This window comes from Lissotriton helveticus, chromosome 1_1, assembly GCF_964261635.1.
Source record: "Lissotriton helveticus chromosome 1_1, aLisHel1.1, whole genome shotgun sequence".
Lineage (NCBI taxonomy): Eukaryota > Metazoa > Chordata > Amphibia > Caudata > Salamandridae > Lissotriton > Lissotriton helveticus.
Genome location: NC_136057.1, coordinates 1,364,242,515 through 1,364,263,604, shown reverse-complemented (window position 1 = coordinate 1,364,263,604; position 21,090 = coordinate 1,364,242,515). Strand labels below are relative to the sequence as shown.

The following is a 21,090-nucleotide window of genomic DNA, read 5'->3' as shown; positions in this document are numbered from 1 at the left end:
TCACATGATGGCAATTCATATGATGTCACCAGATTCAAGGGCATGTGATGCAATTTTTTTGTAATTTCACATAGGGGTTAAAGGCCATGTGAAGTCAGTTCCGCTACCCCTGGCATTTTGGTGAATCGACAGCCATGGATTGTGTGTTGGTTCATGTTTTCCCAGCACCACCACATTCTCAAGGCGAGTCTCTTACACCACGTGCCGATGTGTCCATTCTTCATCCCACAAGTCAGAAGAATTCCCCACTCTCATCAGCAGCCGTGGCGGCTGCTGTCTCAGATCACTGACCACAGGGAGACTGCACCCCCTCGTAGATCACATTGTGCTTTGTCAGCAACCCTCTTGTCAGCACCACCTCCAACAATTTCCTGTAGCTTCAGTATATTCTGCTTAGTCTCTAGCCCCTTACATTTTAGACCTGCCCACAGAGCTTAGCAACTGAGCCTCCATCTTGCCCACAGCCAGACTTCACCAACATGGAATCTAGACTCAATGCTTGGTCTTCTAGCTTCTGGATTTTGTTATTTGCAACCTGTTTCTTACACTCTACACCACACTCTCTGCCCGTAAAGCTTTCCAATATCTCTTCCAATGAATTAAAAGCCATCTCACCTTTAGTGAGGTTTGCCTCCATTTTCTTAGGTAAAGCATGAATAGATCCTAAAAGGGCCTTCTCACCAATGGTAAGAGTCCCCTGCAGGATATACAAATCTTTCTTGCTGCCCTTTTTTTGCGGCGAGGCTTACTTGTCAACCACGATGAGCAAATACAACCAAATTTCACTCCTGGCGGGTTCTGCGCATACGGCCTGAGCTGGAAGGCAGATCCAGCCGAAAAGGGCTTCTTTAGTTCAGATGATGAGGTGAGAGGTTGATCTTTGCCCCTGATGAGCTAAGTTTTGACTTTCCAGTAAAATATGTAAGCATGTATCAGTTATCATTTCAATACTTGATCAGATCCATGGTCCTTGAAAACCCACTGGTGTCTTATCAAGAAGGAATGTGTCCAGGTCATAACTGACTGAAGTGAACAACTATCTCCCCAGTGGAGGAGAAAGCATCCAAGCATTTTGCAGACAAAGCGCAGTCAGATACATGTTGAGAAAAAGCAAAGGAGCGAATATGTCCTGCGTTTCAAGCTGGTGGTGGTTTCAATGCAAGTCATTATTCCACTAGACCAGTATAAAGAAACTTAAGCTGAAGTACTATCAAGGCAATACAATATTTGACAAGATAGTTTCAAATAGCATAGTTTGCAAATTGTCTCTGACTCATCTACAGTCTACTGTGACAAATGCTGTACGAAATTAAAGAAACCAGCATCATTGATTGACTCCAGTGCAGACAATATCATTACAACCGTTTGTAGAGCATGGCATTTATCATGGACAGATTGTTTGTGCCAGGGAATTGGGCCTTAACAGCCTGATTCATCAAGCTTAATTGCGCTCGCAAAGGGCCAGATTCTGAGAATCTGGCCCTTTGCGAGTGCAATTTTTGCATTTGGGATTCCCAAATGCAAAATTCGCTAATAAAGAATTCGCACATTTGCGAGGAATTGCATTTAAGGAATCTCTCTTTGAGATTCCTTAAATGCAATTCATGAACCATTTTGAAATTGCGAAATCGCAATTTAGGACCGCTATTTACCACGAAGTCAAACCTCGTGGTAAATAGCGAAAACTTAGAAAAATGCATTCAAATGCATTTTTCTAAGTTGCATGTTATACACACACGTCCTTTGTACACGTGTGTGCACAACATCAGTGTAAATTCACATTTCAGGGATGCTACAGGGTGTCCTTTGGACACCCCTGCACCCTTGAAATCGCATCCTTATTTGCGATTAGCAAATTGCTAATCGCAAATAAGGAATAACTCCCCATTCATTCAAGGCCCATAGGAATGAATGGGGAGTTATTCCTTATTTGCGAATAAGGAATGTGTAGGAATCGCAATTTATTTAGCAATTCCTACATGAATCCCGTTTTGCAGGTCCTTAATAGCGATTCCTTATGAATCGCTATTAAAGACTCGCAAAACGGCCCTTTCATGAATCTAGCTGTAAGCTCCCAAGCAAGAAGGAAATTCGCTCAATATATGACTTCAAAATCTTTCATGCTAGAAGCCCTAAGCATCTTCAAATAGTACTTCAAACATCAATGATGCAGGACCCTTTGGTTTATCAATGCACTTATACCAATCTTCCATATGGCAAACTCAACAGGCATAGTGCACACACTCACTAGAAGCACAGGAATCAATGCTTCCAATTTATATTTGAAAACAATTTTTGCCCTTCCTTGTGTGTCTTGTACACGTGAATAGCTCGAGAAACGGAAAGAATGTCAACAGTGCTAAGGTGATCTGTTCCCCAAAATGGAGTAGAGATTTGTTGAGGAATGCTTGACTGCTAGAACTATGGCACTGGTAGAGAGCACCATCAATCCTTCATTCAGAGCTGGAGTATCAAGAAACAGGCAAATACATGAGACACCCAGAGGCGTCTGAAGAAAGGGGCAAAGGGAAGGGAGATGTAAAAGGGTGTGTGAACTTAGCAGGCAAACACAGGAGAGAGGCCACTGATGTATCTGATTTGAAGATAAAGCGGATTGCTATAGGGCAAATGCAAATGGAGTATGACGTGTGATGGGAAATACAAAGGTTCTAACATGGAAGAGGCCAATAAATGAGACTTTTTCTCATTTAGGTCCGAAGGATTCATCGCCGGTAAAAACAGTACTCCCCTCTTGTGGATGGAAAATTATCACTACGTTCAATGAATATTGCACGGAAACAGATGACAAGGGGCAACATTACATGTCCAAGGAAAAGCTGCAAGAATTGGTGAAGGAACAGTTTGGAGACACAATAAAGGTGAGAACTGCTTAATAGTTTATCTAACTTTTTATTGAACAATTCAATTTTTTTCTAGACACAATAATGTGCTCCGTATTTGTTTGTGAAAGCTAATTTATTAACAACTGTTTCTAAAACACTTAATACTTTTCTACAACTTCAATTAAACAATCCCAACTTATGCATAAACTCTTTTCGTTTTTTATAATTTTTCGATTTGCAATTTAAATGTTTTTAAGCTCCTTAATACAGATCCTAAATTTTAGTTCATAATTCCTGCGGCTTTTAAATCCTTCATGCTTTAAAAAATATTTTTAATTATAAATTCTAACTGGTATTGTACCACATTCATGCATTTTATAATATTTAATTAACAATTCCAACTTCTAAAACAAATTTCAAATATTTGCCAACTGTCACTTTTTTCAAGACATCTGGTAAATGTTGGAGTGTAAAAGAAAATTGTATAAAGTTATTTATTATTCTGTTAATGCAACAAAAGGTGATGTGGGGGATGCGTCCAAATGTCCGAGCCACTGGCAGGCGCCGAATATTAGTCCATCGTTATTTTGTCCAGTGGGCGACTCCAGACAGTGCTCCAGAAGAAACAGGCAAGTTTCAACTTCCAGGCCAAGCCCCCTCTGAATGTGAACACAACCAACTCCAGATGGTTTTCCACCTTTTTAGGCTTCATCAGTGAGGTGCAGCCTGGATCCTATGGTACAGAAAGCACAGAACCCAATTCAGGCCATACTCATTGCATCATGTTAAAACAAAAAGGGTGATGGATGGAATGCTACCAAAATCCTCTGCCAATCGTTCAGTATGTATTTCAATCCATCACTTTCTTGCTCACGTCGCCATTCCAGAAGTGCAGTAATCATGTGTAAAACAGCCTTAGTTCTACCCCATAGTAACAGTCTAGCTTGAAATGGAATACCCTATCCCCCTGAACAAGGACACAAGTAACCCCAAATAGATTACAGCCTAGTTGCGCCTCAGCAAGGGGGTGCGGCTTGATTCCACTGCCAATGATCAAAGATGGCCACCGGAAGATCTTGCCTCTAAGAGGATGTCTGGCTTGGGATCACTTTTTAGTTTAAATCCCTGCAGATTACAGCCTCTTATGCCCTACCGTGATGGTGTCACTACTACCTGCCGCAAAGCAACATTTGGAGAATACTGCTGTCCGAGCAACACCCGTTTTTCCTCTTCCCTGGACCAGTTCCCTCATGACGCCCATCCCAACTCTGCCCAACCCGAGCTCGAGGAGAGAGAACTTGGCACGGATCCTGGTAGCAGTAAGCGGATCTTGCCTCCCAATGCTGTTCTTGCGTGGCTGACTGCAGAAGTTTCTGTGGAGGGAGACACCCTCTGCTAGCCTGTGTTCTGGGGTCGATCAGCTCTGGAGGGAGGTGCCCGCCGGCATCTTGGAGGCAATCAGTGAGGGGACCCTCACTGGTCACTGATTCTGCCATTCAACCTTACCTGAGGAACTGTCTGCCATCCACCACCACTTCTCTCCATGCACAGTAACTACAGGTTCTTGCACGTAAGGAGTAGCAGTGAGCGGGTCCTGCCTGAACTATGCTGTGGCTGCAGGGTCTATGCACCGCTTAGTGCCAATATCGGCAACACACCCCTCCCGTAAACACAGCAATACCATAATAAAGAACACACAAGACACATTGGTTGTTGGAGAAAACATTGCTGCAGGTTTGTTTTGCATAACAAATATGCCAACATGGTGGGTCAACTTAGGGGCGATCCAAGGGCAGGCAGCCCCTATGCTGCCCTGCCCACCTGAAGAGCCAATTTGCACGGTGGCCTAACCAATCGGTGCAAACCATTTTGGGGGATTACCCCTTCCATCCTGTGGACCACCAGCCCACCTATTTACTCACGCCCCTTGAGGGGGCGGAGTGTATCCAGGCAAACCCCGGTTGCCCAGATTTACAACCTCCCTTGAAATACTGTTAATGCTGTTCTTTGTGATCTTTGCTGCATACTCAGCATCCTACCTGCAATCTTCCCTCGTGAAACTAGTTGAGACAACCTCAGCCTTTGGAAGCCTTACCTGTGAGCAGGCCTAGTGTGTCCCCTGACAACCGTCAACCGCAGCCTATGGAATCCTTACCTTTGAGCAGGCCTAGTGTGTCCACTGACAACGGCCATTTTGGGTACTGGTCTCTAACATGCCACTTGCTCTCTTTGTCCACAGGCAACCTCTAACACTCTACAAACTTTTCCAAATACTAAAAAAGGACTCCATCCCCCAAACCAGCCCATTTCTCTCCATGCAGGTCAACAAAAAGAAGACTATCCTTGGAAATGGGGCTACCCTTCCCTGACAACGGCCATTTTGTGTTATGGCCTCTACCATGTCACTTGCTCTCTTTGTCCACAGGCAGCTCTAACCCTCCACAAATGTTTCCAAATACTAAAAAAAACCACTCCCCGAGGAGGAGCCTAACGAGCGCCCAAGATGGCCGCGTAGGTCAGCAGCTCCGCCGGGAGAAAATCCTCGCTCCCATATCCTGACCACCTCCTGTGACACAACGTCGCCTCATGTCCAGTGGAGACCCTGCGCACCCCCCAGAAGTAACTCCGGCCCCGCTGTGAGGTCGGGGGCCGGAGCGGCGTGTTTGGACGTCTAGGCCCCTCTGGACTGCGGGGCCCGGGGCTCGCGTGGGAGACGCGGCCGGCGGCGAGTTGGATAACAGCCGCGGCCTCAGACCAGAAGTGCCGGTCGGAACGGAGGATCGCGGAGTTTGGCCCGGGAGTGAGCGGCATCTACATATACATCCGGCGTGGCCCTTCCGGCCCCCTCCCCCCCCCCGGTCGTGCTCCCCGCTGGTAGCACCGGGTGGGGCTCCGGGTGCCCTTTGGAGTGCCGAGTGCGGCGGACTTGGCTCCATGCCTGGAGCGGTGGGCAGAGGCGTGATGCAATCGGCGGAGAACCCGCGCATCTACTCCTGAGATACCTCCGGTCCCGATGTGGTGTCGGGGGCCGGAGTGAAGTGCGTGCCAATCCGAAGTGCTGTGGAGTGCTGAGCCTTGGGCTCGAGTGGGGAGCGCGGCTGGTTGGGACCTGCAGGATGCTCTACCTGATACCGGTGGGGCTGACCGGATCCTAGTGGCGCTGACTCTGGACTAGCAGCGGGTGAATGACCCATGTATTTGGTGCTGGAGACCCTCCCCCCCCCGGTTGTGCCCACCGGTGCGGCTGTGGGGTGCCCCAGGTGCACTGGCGAGAGGCTGCTGATTCATCGAGACGGGGGCGTGAGAGAGCCATTTCGTGTGACAGGTGTGCTGTGGCCTCGGATCCAGCTCCGCGACGGATTCGAGAGCGGGAGTGGTAGACTGAGAGACGAAGCCCCCGGAGAAGAAAGTGCTGGGAGGCTTCTTGAGGCGCTCCCGGTGGTCGAGTATACTGCGGATAGGAACTTTTTCTACCGGCCCGGAGGGCGCAGGAAGCATGGGGCACCCCTCTATTAAACGTGAGTGCACTCTACGGCCTCGGTGGCAGTGCAAGAAGATCGGCCTCCTACCCTGCTCTGAGCCCTTCCCCCTATTCCCTGGCAGCCGGTAAGATCGAAGGGAGGATTTGTGGGGGCACGGTTGAGATCTGGACCCCTTGGCCTGCCGGTGTTGCTAATGACTGTTTCCTGGAGGCGGCCGGTGCAGGACGAGTGATGTGGCTTGGGAGCGGTCTAACGCCCTGAGGTAAAAGTGGACACTGAGACTGTATGAGGCGGTGGGCTGGTGGGTGAAGAAAGCGGACGTACTTGGTGTTCACTGTGTGTGTGTGTCACTGACGTTTTAGCTACCTGTTGAGAGCCCTGCCTGGCGCTCCGGGATGGCGTCTAAACCGGACTCCGAGAAATCCCAGTCTCGGTCCTCTTGGAGACCTCGATATGTTCAGTCCAATAAATTGGACCGATAAACGACGTCTAGGGGATCCCCGCAGGACCTTAAGAAGTCGCAGGATTTGGGGAAGAAACTGCCTAGCCCTCTGGTAGAACCCACGCTTCTCGATGTTATGGCAGCGATCAATGGGGTGAAAACATCATTGGGACAAAAAATGGAGTCGCTTGACCAGAAGCTCATTACAGTAACTATTGAGGTTAATATTATTCGTGCAGATCTCACTAAAACTAGCGAGAAGGTCAAATCCTTGGATATTAAAACAGCGAGCTTGATGGACGATGTGGCAGAGGTACAGCAGGAGGTACGGGAGCTCCAGAGGGTCGGGGAACTCACGTGCCGGAAGCTTGATGATTATGAAGGGAGGGCCCGAAGAAACAACCTTAGGATAGTTGGTCTTCCGGAGAAAGCTGAGGGCCCGGCCCTGGACTTATTCGTTGAGGATCTAGTCCTTACACACCATCAACCCAAGGGACTGAGCAATTTCTTTAATGTCGAAAGGGCGCATAGAGTCCTGGGTGGCAGGCGGAGGCCTGGGGCTCCTCCGCGTCCGCTGATTGCGAAAATACTTACCTTCAGGGATCGAGACACTATCCTGCAGCCTCCAGGTCTGGAGGCCCCCTGAAATTCGAGAACGCTAACCTTTCCTTTTTCCCTGATTTCACGCAAGCGGTGCAAAGGCAGCACCAGGGGTTCCTTGGGATTAAGAGGAGGCTTAGAGAAAAGGGTTTGAAGTATGCCATGATGTTCCCGGCTAGACTGCGGATTGAGCTTAATGGGAAAACGTGTTTTTTGGATAATCCTGCCATTGCCTTGGACTGGTTGGACGCACAGCCTGGGCCAGAGTCCGGGGAAACTGAAACTGTAGAGGTCCCAGATGAGTTAGAGCAGGAATAGAGGGTGCCGCTTCTGGGAATCAATGGTGGGGTGGTCGGCAAGCGCGTTACTTTAGAATGTCATGGGTGTCGCTGTTAACGTGGGGTTTGGGGCTTGGGCGGTGGGGGGTGGTCCCTTGGAGCTGTCTTCCTCCTCATTTCTATCTTTAGTTAGTCGATTAGTTAGAGAGTGGGGCGGCAGGCACACTGCAAGTTGGGGTCAGGCGTAAGCCAGGAGCAGGGGTGCAGGGTGGGGGGAGGAAGACTGGAAATGTTTTTTCTTTATGTGTTGTTTCATTTGTTGGGGTGTGTTTTTTTTTGGTTTTATTGTTTGAGCTCAGGTGATATCATTGTTGTGCTTTGTCTGCTGCATGGGTCCGGCGACGCAAAATAGCCGAGGGTCGGGGTGAGAGTGTTGAGCTGGAATGTAAATGGCTTGGGTGTTAAGATCAGGAGGGGGATGGTCAGTCAACTGGTTAGGCGACATTCCCCAGATGTGATTTTATTGCAAGAGACGCATCTAGTCGGGAACAGGTGCATGGCCCTCCATAAGGGAGGGTATAAATTGGTGGCGCATGCTGGATTTACTACCGGCTCTAGAGGTGTTGGTATCCTGGTCAAAAACTCGTTCCCGCTGGTGGTTCAGGCCACATGGATTGACCAAAGGGGCAGGTATGCCGGTGTTTCCGGACTGGTTGGGGGCCGGATGGTCACCTTTCTCTCTATTTATGTGCCGCCTGGCCTTCAGACTGAGACCTTTCGGGATTTGAGTACTATATTTCTTAAGTTGCCTCTTGGCGGTCTAGTCTTAGAGGGGGACTTTAACTTGGTGGTTGATGGGGAGGTTGATCGAAGTCCACCCCGGGCACTCAGACAGACACAGAAATGGCTCTCAGAATTCCTTGATACGCTGGGGCTGGTAGACAGCTGGAGGGTACGTAATCCAACATTGACGTATTATACCCATGTCTCGGCTGCTCATGGTAGCCTGTCTAGGCTGGACTACTTGTTGCTTCCTGCGGCGACAACGTCCATGATCCAGGAAATGAGATTTCTCGGCCGGGGAATTTCTGACCACTCCCCGTTATGGCTTTCCCTCGCTCTTGACCTACCGACAGTCGGTAGAGTGGCTCCCATCGGCACCTGGCAGTTGAAAGACCCTGCTATAAAGAGGGAGATTCTCTGTATGTCTGACCGTTATTTCATGGAAAACATGGGGTCGGTAGCCTCTGCACAGTGTTATGTTATGTTATGTTAAAATCGGTTTTATATAGCGCTCAGCTACTCCGAGGAGTGTCCCGGCGCTTCAAGTAACCCGATGCAGAAGTCAGGAGCAAACGAAACAGAGCAGAACAACTATTAAACAAACAGCCAGGACTTCAGCTCCTTCCTGAAAGCTAGCAGATTAAAGTTTTTCCTCAGAGGGACTGGCAAGGAGTTCCAAAGCAGAGGTGCCAGGTGACGAAAGGAGCGACCTCCAATCCGGGCTCGTCTGATTGGCGGAACAGATGCCAAGGCCAGGGCGGCAGACCTCAGCGCCCTTGATGGCAAGTAGAAAGTCAGTCTATTCCTGATATATTTCGCACCTGAGTCATGGAGTGCTTTAAAAGCAAGCGTAAGCGCCTTAAAAGCAATCAGTTTTTCAATAGGGAGCCAATGCAATTTTTTTAATAGATCCGTGGCACTGGATCTCCGGTGGAGGCCGTAAATGGCTCTGGCAGCAGAATTCTGCACTACCTGCAGGCGAGATAGGAGATATTCCGGCAGGCCCAGGTAGAGCACGTTTGCGTAATCCAAACGGGAGCCTATCAGGGCCTGTACGGTAACTTTCCTGTGGTCATGAGATAGCAACGGAAGGAATTTTCTAAGCATTTTCAGGATGCCAAAACACTTCCCAACAAGGCCAAGAATCTGTGGCTTCAAGGTGAGACCATCGTCGATCTGCACTCCCAGATTCTTGGCCTTGGAGGAAACATGGCTGGGGGCCACCACGAGAGCCACCTAGAATCGGGTGGACAGCCGAAAAACAGCAGCTCCGATTTGTCGGAGTTGCATTTGAGGCTGTTAAGTTCAAACCACTCGAACACCGCCCCCAAACAGCCTCTGATCTGCACTCCATCGAAGTCAGAGCCCTTCTTGCAGGTGAAGAGGAGCTGGGTGTCATCAGCGTAAGAAACGATCTGGGTACCAAAAGACTCTGCCAGTGCCGCCAGAGGTGCCATATAGATGTTAAAGAGAGTAGGGCTCAAAATAGAGCCCTGAGGCACCCCTACCTCCAAAGGCGGCACTTCGGCAGAGAACGGAGGGGCCCAGATCGTTTGACGACGGCCCGACAGGAAGGACTCAAACCATCTGAACACCGCTCCCCGTAGCCCGATCTCTCTTACAAGGAGACCTCCATGGGGAACGGTGTCAAAGGCCGCCGACAGGTCCAACATTACCAGCATAGCCTTACCACCGCATCTAGCACCTCTCTTATGGCATCGGTGACTTCTAACAGCGCGGTCTACGTGCTCATGTTGGCATGGAAGCCTGACTGAGAGTCGTGTAAGATGTTATTATTTTCGAGGAAAGTGGAGAGAGAGACGTGGACATGCTTCTCCACCACCTTAGCCAGTGCCGGAAGGAGGGAGATGGGCCTGTAGTTGGTATGAACCAGAGGGTCCAGATTCGGCTTCTTCAAAAGCGGCAGGATCAGGGCGTGCTTCCAGGCCCAGGGAACTACACCCGTACTGAGAGAGAGATTGAGCACCAGGTTAGCCAAGGAATTGATCACTGGGGCCATTCTTCCAAGACATTTCGCTGGGCAAGGATCCTGAGGGGAGCCAGATTTTAATTTAATAAGAAGGTCAAGTGAGGAGAAAGAAGAGAGAGGAGGAAAAGTAGAAAAAATAGGACCATCATGGGGCTGGGACACAGACAGACGAACACTAGTGTCTGACCAAGTCATCGAGCTAATAGGGGGAAAGAGTCTTGAATACACTTAATTTTGGTAGCAAAAAAATTTGCGAGTTGAAAAACCCAAGGTTCAGAGTGAGAATGTGTGGGGAAAACTGCGCTCGGTGAGGTAAATTCCTTGACAATGAGGAAAATTTCTTTGTTGGTATCTACGGCAGCCTCAATTCTTTTAGCAAAGTAAGCTTTCTTCTCTGACAAGATGTTGCTATGGTATAGTTTGATGGATTCCCTATACACATTTTTGTCCGATAGATCGTAGTGACGGCGCCAGGCCCTTTCAGCTCTCTTACACAATCTCCGCATCTCGGATAGGGAGGCAGAGAACCATGGGGCAGAGGCCGGATTACTGGCTTTACGGCGGACAGTCTGTGGAGCTAACTCGTCGAATCTTTCGACCAGCCAAGTATTCAGGAGGTCAAGATCGGCCTCTAAGCTGCCTGACAGCTGGCAAGGGTGGGAGGAAAATGCATGCGCAGCATGTCAGTGGACACTCGATGGAAAGCTCGTGAAGCCTGTCGAGAGCATTCTAAAGGCCTGGGTAATATTTTATCCATCAGAGGAATCTGAAAGTTTACTAGGTAGTGGTTGGACCATAAGACAGGTTCCGGGGGGGACATTCCGATCGGGATGGTCGAGAACACTTGGTCAAGGGTATGGCCTTTATTATGCGTGGGAGCAGCAATAAAAGGAGACAGACCTAGGGGGATGTAATATCCAGAATCTTAATGGCATCAGCATCGATACTTGAATCCATATGTATGTTAAAGTCCCCCAACAACAAACAATGTTCAGTTTTCAGACATAGTGCTGAGACCACAGCCTGGAGCTCTTCGTAAAAAGAGCCTGTGGGTCCAGGGGGTCTGTATATTAAGAGCCCAGCACATGCTTGGTGAGGAGACAAGGATAGGGTGAACCCAAGGGACTCACAGCCCAAAATGTCATCAGTTGGAGTAATGGCACAGGGAAAGCGCTTGTCCACTACCATGGCTATGCCTCCGCCCCTTCCCGTTGTTCTTTTCTTCCTGAGTATGACATAGTTGGAGGGGATGGCTGACGCTATGTCAGTGCCCGAGCTCTCCCCCAACCAGGTCTCCGTAAGAAAAAGACACAGAGGATTTACCTCTGACAGGAGATTATAGATGTCCAATGAGTGCCTGCTTAGGGATCTTGTATTAAGGAGTAAACAGGAGCTATGTTTAGGCCGGTTACAGGGAGGTGCAACAGGAGTATGGTCCAGGCGCCAGCCACAGCCAGGACAGCGCCTTTTCAGGGCACTGCTCCCTGGAAAGATGCTACAACAGTTGTCCATCTCACACCTTAAGGAGAAAAGCTCCGAAGTGGTATATGTGCGCATACTGTCTGGTAGCCTGGAAAAAGGTAATGACCCCCCCCCCCCGCACCTGTCCGCCTCCGGGACACTGACGGGCGCAGACAGGCTTACCTTAGGTGCTCCTTTGTCGCGAAAGAGGCATGCGCACTGCGCTTCCGCTGCGCGGAGGAGAGTGCCTCTAGCTTTATAGCTTATCAGGCAAAAGTGAGGAAGACCGCATCACTGGTCCGCCGACCAGCGTGCCTGACTCCTCCTAGGATGGCCACTGACAGTGTAGGCAACCTACTAGTCCCAAAATACCCTTCTGCACATCGTCAGCCGTGCGGGTATGGGAAAGTAAAGGAAAAGTCCACCGAGATGCAGTTGCCACCCAGCAAAGCGGAGAAACAAAGATTGAGGCAAAGAAAGGCAGAGATCGAGAAGACACCCGGCTTTCCGCCTCAGGTTTTGAAAATGAGGAGAGAAGAGGGAAGCACACAGTCAGGTAAGGGAAACACAATGTTAGAGGATTCTAAAAGCGCTAACAATCAGCGCGATAACAAATCAATGCAGCACTTAGTTGTGAGCTGTCAGAGGCGCTAGCATTCAGCGCGAAATCCCACCAATGCAGCACAAAAGTCCCTCTGGGAAGCGTACAAGACGGTCGCTAGAGGAGAAGTATTGTCCTTGGTTTCAGGGAAGAGGAGGGCAGGCCATGCAGAAGTGGCGCAGAAGGAGGCGGAAGTTATTCTCCAGGATTTGGAGGTGGCTAGCTCACGCACACAGGCGGGGCTCCATTTGTTGCGTCTCCGGGAGGAGGAGTATAAAAATCTGGTTAGGAATAGGGCTGTGGCTCAGCATAATGCCGTCCAGAGCCGTATCTATGAGCACGGCGACAAAGCTGGCAAGCTGATCGTATGGCTCTAACACGGAGAATGTGCATCTAGATTAGTACCTGAACTGGAAGGATCACAGTTGCGCAGAATCACAGAGCCACAGGCTGTGGCGGAGGAGTTATCCGATTATTACCGGCAGTTTTATACGGCCTGTGGTGACTATACAGAAATGGATAATGCCGAGATGATTAAGAATATAGTCATGCCACGTCTGTCGGAGAAAGATAGTAGATATCTTGATTCCGCATTGTCAGACGATGAGATAGCCCAAGCGATTAGGCAGATACAATCGGGTAAAGCTACGGGCCCCAATGGGATCCCTAATGAACTGTATAAATTAAATGCTGCCAAGCTGGCCCCTCACATCCGTGCCATGTTTTTGGAATGTAATGAGAAGGGGGAACTCCACTAAAACCAGAGGGTGTCCAATATTGTGGTCATACACAAGGCAGGTAAGCCCCCGACACAATGTTCCTCTTATAGGCCCATATCACTTCTTAATGCGGAACCTAAGATACTTGCGAAACTCTTGGCCACTAGGTTGATCAAAGTGATTACAACCCTGATTCACCCTGATCAATCGGGGTTTATGCCACACCGTAACACGGTGCTTAATTTGCGACGGCTACACGGAGTCCTAGGAGGCTCCTCCAAAATCCACGAGCCGACGGTGCTGGTATCCCTCGACGCCAAAATGGCCTTTGATAGGGTGGAGTGGGGGTATCTGTTTGCGGTCTTGGCTAAGCTGGGCTTCGGAGATGAGTTTATCGGCTGGGTACGGTTGCTGTATGCGAACCCCCTGGCTAGAGTGGTCATCAACAATTGTAGGTCCAGTGACATTCCGTTGGGAAGGGCAACCAGACAGGGGTGCCCATTGTCTCCGCTGCTCTTCGCCCTCGCTATGGAGCCCTTGGCTGCCTGGGTTAGATGGGACAGATCAATACGGGGTTTGCGATGGACGCCTGAATAGGAAGAGAAAATCTCCCTGTACGCGGACGACGTTCTGCTTTACCTCTCTAGCCCTAGGGATTCCTTCCGTAACTTCCTGGATGTACTTGCTGTTTATGGTAGATATTCCGGGTTGGCCATTAACTGGGCGAAGTCAGTACTCTTTGTGTTGGTGGGAGACCCACCGGCAATCCCCGCGACGTGTCCTATCCATATTGAGACGGTAGGGTTCAAATATTTTGGTATATTTATTACGCTTGATCTAAAATTGCGGTATGATAATAATCTGGCCTCCCCACTGAGTAGGTGCAGGAAAGATGTGGAGCGCTGGAAGGCTCTTCCTCTCTCCCTGCTTGGGAGGGCGGTCCTTTTTAAGATGATGGCTTTGCCTCGGTTCTTGTACGCTTTGCAAAACTCAATGGACCCGGTGCCGCGTACTTCAGAGAGATAGAGGCTCTTCAGAGTCGACTCCTCTGGGACGGTGGGGCCCGAATCGCCTTTAACAAGCTGACCCTTCCGTGGTATGACGGCGGGATTGGACTTCCGGATCTGCGGAAGTACTACTGGGCCTCACAGCTGGCCGCGGTGAACCACATTGTTTACGGACTCCCCGGGGATCCGGGATACGCATGGACCGGGGTCAGGCCCCGGGCAGGATGTTTGACCGGGCGCTGTACGCCAGGCCCGGGAAGTTTCCATTGACAGGCCCGACTGCGCACGCGGTACGAGTGTGCCACACAGCTAATAGGGGTCTGGGGTGGGAGGGCAGATTGACACTCGCCACCCCCCCTTGAATTCTGAAGGGTTGGGCAGCTTAGGGAGGACTAAGGGATTCGACAGATGGGATCTCATTGGGATTACCCGGATCAAAGATGTGTGGGGGAAAGACTCGATACTCACGTTTGATTCCAATGCGAAGCAGTATAGTTTGCATCAAAACGAGTATTTTCGCTATTTGCAGATTCGGCACGCCCTTACCACACATGTTCCCAAGGACGCGGGGCTTCCGGAGGCCTCTCGTCTTGAGGATCGTGTGTTGGATGGTCATATTCCTGAGAAGACCATCTCTTTGATCTATAGGAAGTTAGTTAACAGCTCCGGGGACCCGCTGACACAGCTTAGGGCTCAGTGGAGTGCGGATGGGTTAGAGCTTGATGATGAAGACTGGACAGAGGCAGTGTCATCCCCTATGGTAGTTGCTGTCCAGATGCGGCTCCGGTTGGTCCAATTAAAGATACTGCATAGATCCTACATAACAGGGCCTCGCCTGATGCGAATGGGGAAAGCTGAGAGTGGAGTCTGTAGAAGAGGTTGCAGTGAAGTTGGTACATGGATGCATATCCTTTGGCATTGTGATGCAATCCAGAGGTATTGGACAAAAATTCACAAGGAGTTGAGGGACATTCTGGGTGAGGAGTTGCGTCCGGAGGCCCGGAGATGTCTGCTGAATGTGTGGGAGCCGACCGACTTGGGTGCGTACCAGAAGCAATGGGTGACCCTGGCCTATATGGTAGCCAAACGTAACATCGCACAACTTTGGGGGGCCAGTCAACCGCCCCGTATTGGTAAATGGGCGGAAGATCTTATTGATGCATGTTTCGAGAGAGATCGGTGTATGTGGCTAGGGGCTGCCCGCAGAAGTGAGGGAAGGTTTGGGGAGAGTGGAATAGCCATCGTGGGGGAATCTGTGAGCCGCCCGCAACGGGATTAGGTCCAGGAGAACAGGACTCCCCTTGACCCTATTACTGATTGTTGTTATTTGATCCTGTATTGTGTCAATTCATATCCATGCTTTGAAACTGAATGTACTCACCTGAGACTCAAGTTCTTTTTAGTATTGTTTTTCTTTTTCTTTTTTGCTTAATAAAAAGAAATAAAAAAAAAAACACTCCTCCGTCCCCAACCCAGGCCATTTCGCTCCACGCAGAGCAACAAAAAGAAGACTATCCTCGGCCTTGGGGCTACACCTAGTGGCAACATTTGTTATGGCGCCTTCCCTCATATATAATCCCTGCACCTGATGAACTTCTTCAGAGTCCTCATAGCCTTTGAACGCAATTTTCTTGCATTAATTACCTATGTCTCAGTCACTTATTAATGGCCTGGGTTGATCCCTTCCAGACAATAAAAACCTTCAATGCGGGGTTCCTGGTTTGGCTCACATTAGCAATATTTGAATGCTTATCCACTATTGATCCTGCCCTTTCCAGCAGTGTCTTGGTAACTCCCTGTATAACAGCAATTTTCTTGCAGCCTGGCCTGAGGGGCATTAGGATAATTATCTCCCCCAGTTATTCAAACCAAACATCCACACTGGACACTGCATATACACCCACACAACAATAACTACTTAACATCCCCAGACTCTACCTTAGGACTTTGCTCCCAACCCCTCCCCTACAACAAGTACGTGTTTCAAGCACACAAAGTGGTTTGCTTTAGCCACTGTTCGGAGCTCCACCCAAAAGCCACTCATTCTTTGGCGGCACATAACACCCCTGCACCCATAAATGCTGCCTCAGCTCCACCATGGAAAGAAATGGTCTCAATTTCCATTGCATCAAATGTTTGCCTAATCTTTCCAAACAGGCAGTGAAAACCTACAAACGCAAACTCCTCAAAGAATACCCAGAAACACTAATAAGAAACATCCACCACAGCGCAACACATGGAGGCCTTATAACAGACCTCATTGTCTTAACTAAACAAATGGCCAAATGGAGAGACAGCTTTCTACAGCACTTTCACATAACAACCACCATAAACATCCCATATGGATCCAAACTTACCATATACCCATCCCAAATGTTTATCTGTGAACTGGCAATATACATCCATGGAAATAGAAACATCCTAATCTAAGTGACTAAAGACAATCTCTCCATCTTTGACCGCCCCTTTTCCATCCTCCGCTACGCCATGTCCTCCGCCTTTAAGCCCACCTTCCCTCTCACCATTGCGGATCATACCCTCACTCCCTCTCCCACTGCGACAAAACCTGCCATGCCTCACCTCCCCACTCCTGCTCCGACCTCCCCTCACACCCATCTTCTACTTCCCTCACTCCCCTTGAATCTCTGAGCACATTATAAGAGCATCCTCGGTCCACATCAAGTCCCATCCCCCTTCTCTAACTCAACAAAATACTACTCCGTAACTCACATAGGCCACTAACCACATCACACTGACAAACCCACTCCACCCCGCATTGACCACCAGTCTATCTTACTCTCTCCCCTAGAGCCTATGGCATTCCAACTGATCACCACAATCAACCAACTAGACCTCAAAATCAACATCATACTGGAAAAATCACCTCGCTACACAAGCACACCAAGACCTACTCCAACTCATTTCATAAGCACTCATTCACGCCAAGCAAACTGTCTGCCACTTCCACCTCATGCTCTACCACCTGGGCAACCGACACCTCCCGCTCCCTCATCTGGGCAACTATCCCTTTCGACCAATACTATCTTTAACCCAGACGTGCCATGTCTGGCTTGTCACAACTTGAAGCGGAAATACTGAGCAACTCATACACAAATACCCCCGGTCAATGCTCCTACTACAAGATCCAGGTCATCCTTGGCACAAACAGGAGTCCCCCCCCCAGGCCCCCAGCCCATCTCACATCAATCCAACTCACACATGGCAATTCAAATTCCTCAAACAAATTTAACACCATTCTTCTAAACTGTCAGTCAGCAGCCAAGCGCGCCACTGACATAGCGGAAACCCTCCTTCTACACAAAATCAACATGTTTCCTGATTGAAGCCTGGCTAAACGATCACTCATCAGCCATGATTGACCTTGTCACCCCACCAGGCTTTTCAATTATTCGTCGTGACTGGAAAGACCATTCCGGTGGTGGATTAGTTATCATACATAGCAAGAACCTCAGCTTAAAACCTTTCCACACAATCGACTACTCAACTTTTGAATATCTAGGAGTTGATCTCCCATCCAAAGACTCCATCCCTATCAAACTCCACACCGTCCATCACCCCTCAGGTAAAAAGCTCCTAATTCTTGAATAGCTAACAGACCTTATAACACTAAACTCCATGAATGATTCCACAGACATTATACTAGGAGAACTGAATCTGCACTTGAATGATGCCAACAACATTACAGTACAAGCCCTATCCGCCCTCATTGAATCAAAAGTCTCATTCAACACTGCAAAATACATACCCATAGTAAAGGCTCTACCCTCGACACAATAATCTCCAACCTTTGTGGCTTATGCTGCCACGTCATCGTTCCCCTTGACTGGACTGATTATCACCTAATTCTCTTCGACCTCAACCAGACCAAGCTCCTCAACCAAACCCATTGTCAGAAACACTGGATAAGGAACGTACACCAAATCCAGCATTCAGAGCTAGAATGCCTAATCAGCTCCCAAATTCTCCCTTCTCCTGAACTTACCACCACTGATGACCTCACCTCCCATTAGAACACAAAAATTACAGAACTCCTTGACACCATTGCCACCCTAAAACTAAAAAAAATCAAGAAATATACCTTCCAGATTCTGGTTCCACACAGACCTGAACAAAGATAGACGACAACTCATATTGACTGAAAGAAACTGGAGAAAACAACTCTCACTAGCTCATCTCTCGCTCCTCAGAGCAGAACGCTCAAAATACAAAAAACACGTCTACTGAGAAAAATCATCTTTTTTCCAAACCCAACTGGATCATTCCAGAAACAGACCTAACTACCTTTCCAATATCATCAAACATCAAACCTCCTCTATCCTACCACAGCCCATTAATAACTTCATCAAGCGCTGTGAAGAGTTCACAAACATTGAACTCTCGCTGGACCTTCTCACCTTATCTCCACCTACTAGAGCTGACCCCTCTTCCAAAGATATGCCCCCACCTCATCAGCAACTGAAGATGGCCCTCCCAAACCCACACCCTCAGAAAACCGGTACACCATCACCAATCACCTACATCTAAAAAACAATGCAACATGGTTTAAGTTTGAAAACATCTCTGAAAAGGAAGTCCTCAAAATAATATCATGCCTGAAGCTGACCACCCGCCTCTGTTCCTCTCTTGTCAAAAATCTCAGACACATCATCACTCCAACTTCGACTAATATTGTCTGGAGTTATCAAGTTGCTTCATGCCAACTTCTCTTAAACCCCGCCAAATCAGCCCCTCCTCAAAAAGCCAAATGTCAACCCCAATGACCTCAATAACTACAGGCTATACCCAACCTCCCTTTACTTGCCCAAATCATAGAAAAATGCATACTCTCCCAGCTGAACAACCACATTGAAAAATACAACCTACATAACACCTTCTAATTTGGTTTCAGTAAAGGCTGAGGTACAGAGACTGCAATCCTGAACATCAAGGATGATCTACACAAATCCCGCAATGATGGTACTGCCTCCTAATCCTCTAGGACATCTGCTTGGCCTTTGATGCCGTCAACCACAACATTCTTATAAACACCCTCTCACAACATGGTGGCATCAATGGTACTGTCCTGCAATGGTACGCATCATGCCTGAGCGAAAGATCTCACCTAATCAAAATAAATAATTCCACATCACCAGCAGCACTAGTCAACCATGGAGTTCCCCAAGGCTCAATCCTATCCTCTGCCGTGTTCAGCATCTACATGGAACCCCTTGACTGATCCTAAAGTAAGCCAGGACTGCCTACCTCCTTTAAGCTGATGACTCCCAAATCTACATCAAAATCTCGTCACTCCTAAATAACACTTTCTCCCAAATACAAACTTGGCTGACCAACAACCACCTAAAGCTCAACCCAACAAAATTGAACTTCTCCTCATCCAGCCAAACACTAGCCCTTGCCCTATCCATAACTGGCTCGGCAACCTAACTGCACTAAACTGTAAACTATCTATCTCCAACTCTGTCAAATCCCTTGGAATCGCTCTTGACAGAAACCTGAACATGAAAGACCACATCAACTCCTCAGCAAAAAGTGACTTCTGCACACTTAAACACCTAAAAAAAACAAAAACATTTATTCCCCTTGAAGACCCGAAGACTGTAACAATATCCCTAGTCCTCTTCAAACTGAACTACGGCAATGCAACGATCACTGGCACCCCAAAATTGCACTTCTTACCAATGAAGTCCACACTCAACATAGCAGCCAGACTGCTCTCTGGAGAGAAACGATATGACCACATTACTCTCACACTCAAGAAACTCAATTGGCTACCAATTGAAGTGAGAAGCATATTTAAAACAGCCTGCATAAACCAAAAAGCCCTCTACTCTGGAAAACCAGCTTCCTTCACCAACAAACTGTCAAGAGCGACCAAAACAGACTCCTTCAAAGCTCTAAGACCCTTCTCTTGATTCACCCTAAATTCAAGACTAATAAATGTCGCACCCACCCCTTCTAAGGGAAAGCTCCCATAATTCGGAATGCCCTTCCAAAAGAACTATGACAACCAATCTTACCTACACTTCAGGAAAATTCTCAAATTATCTCTTCTCAACAAATACCTAAACCCTCCCTCCTGAATCAATTCTTTCCACCCAGCTCTCAGCCCGACTTCTGAACAAACTGTTCCATCCAAACCTAAGATTCCAATGTAGCCCATGCCTCAATCTCCTGTAACTACATCAGAACTGCAGTGATAAGGCTCTCCTGTATTCCTATTGTATATTGGAGCCTTGTATTATATGTATTATATCTCCAGTATATCTCCATCCTACTGGTTTATATGCCCTCCAATTGCTGTATACACATTCCTAGTTATGCTCTCTGACTAGTTTGCGCTATATAAATTGTTTTTATTGTGCATCACTGTATGCTTTTTACTTATATTACATCCCCTATATGCATCCCACTGTTCTATATCTCTTGTGGTCACTCTGATACTTTCGGACCCAGTTCCTGCTATAAAATGTGTTTTGTATTGCACATTACTGTATGCTTCCTACCATTATTATATCCTCTGTATGCATCCTACTGTTTTATATCGCCTGTAGCCGCTGTATATACAACCCTTGAGAATCGCTCTGCTGCCCTCAGGCTTAGTTTGTGCAATATAATTTGTTTATTATTGCACATTATTGTATGCTTCCTATTTGTATTACATCCCCTGTATGCATCTTACTATTTTATATCTCCTGTAGTCTCTTTATATACAAACCCTGTAAAGTGCTCTGATGCCCTCGGGCCAAGTTTGCGCTGTATATAATGTGAAAATGATTAAATAAATAATACATTTTGCCCTGCAAAAGAGTGAAATGTTTTTTACTAGAGCAGAGCAGTTTGTTCATTAAGAAAAGTCAGGAATG

The 21,090-nt window shown here is 48.2% G+C and overlaps 1 protein-coding gene across 1 annotated transcript in view; it reads left to right on the top strand.

The window, feature by feature from the left end:
• Nucleotides 1-21,090, top strand: part of LOC144824370 (uncharacterized) — a 55,010-nt gene that overhangs the window by 24,563 nt on the left and 9,357 nt on the right. The window contains exon 4 of the mRNA XM_078683485.1: nucleotides 2,713-2,879. Coding sequence (XP_078539611.1) covers nucleotides 2,713-2,879 — 167 coding nt within the window. The remainder of the gene's footprint in view (nucleotides 1-2,712; nucleotides 2,880-21,090) is intronic.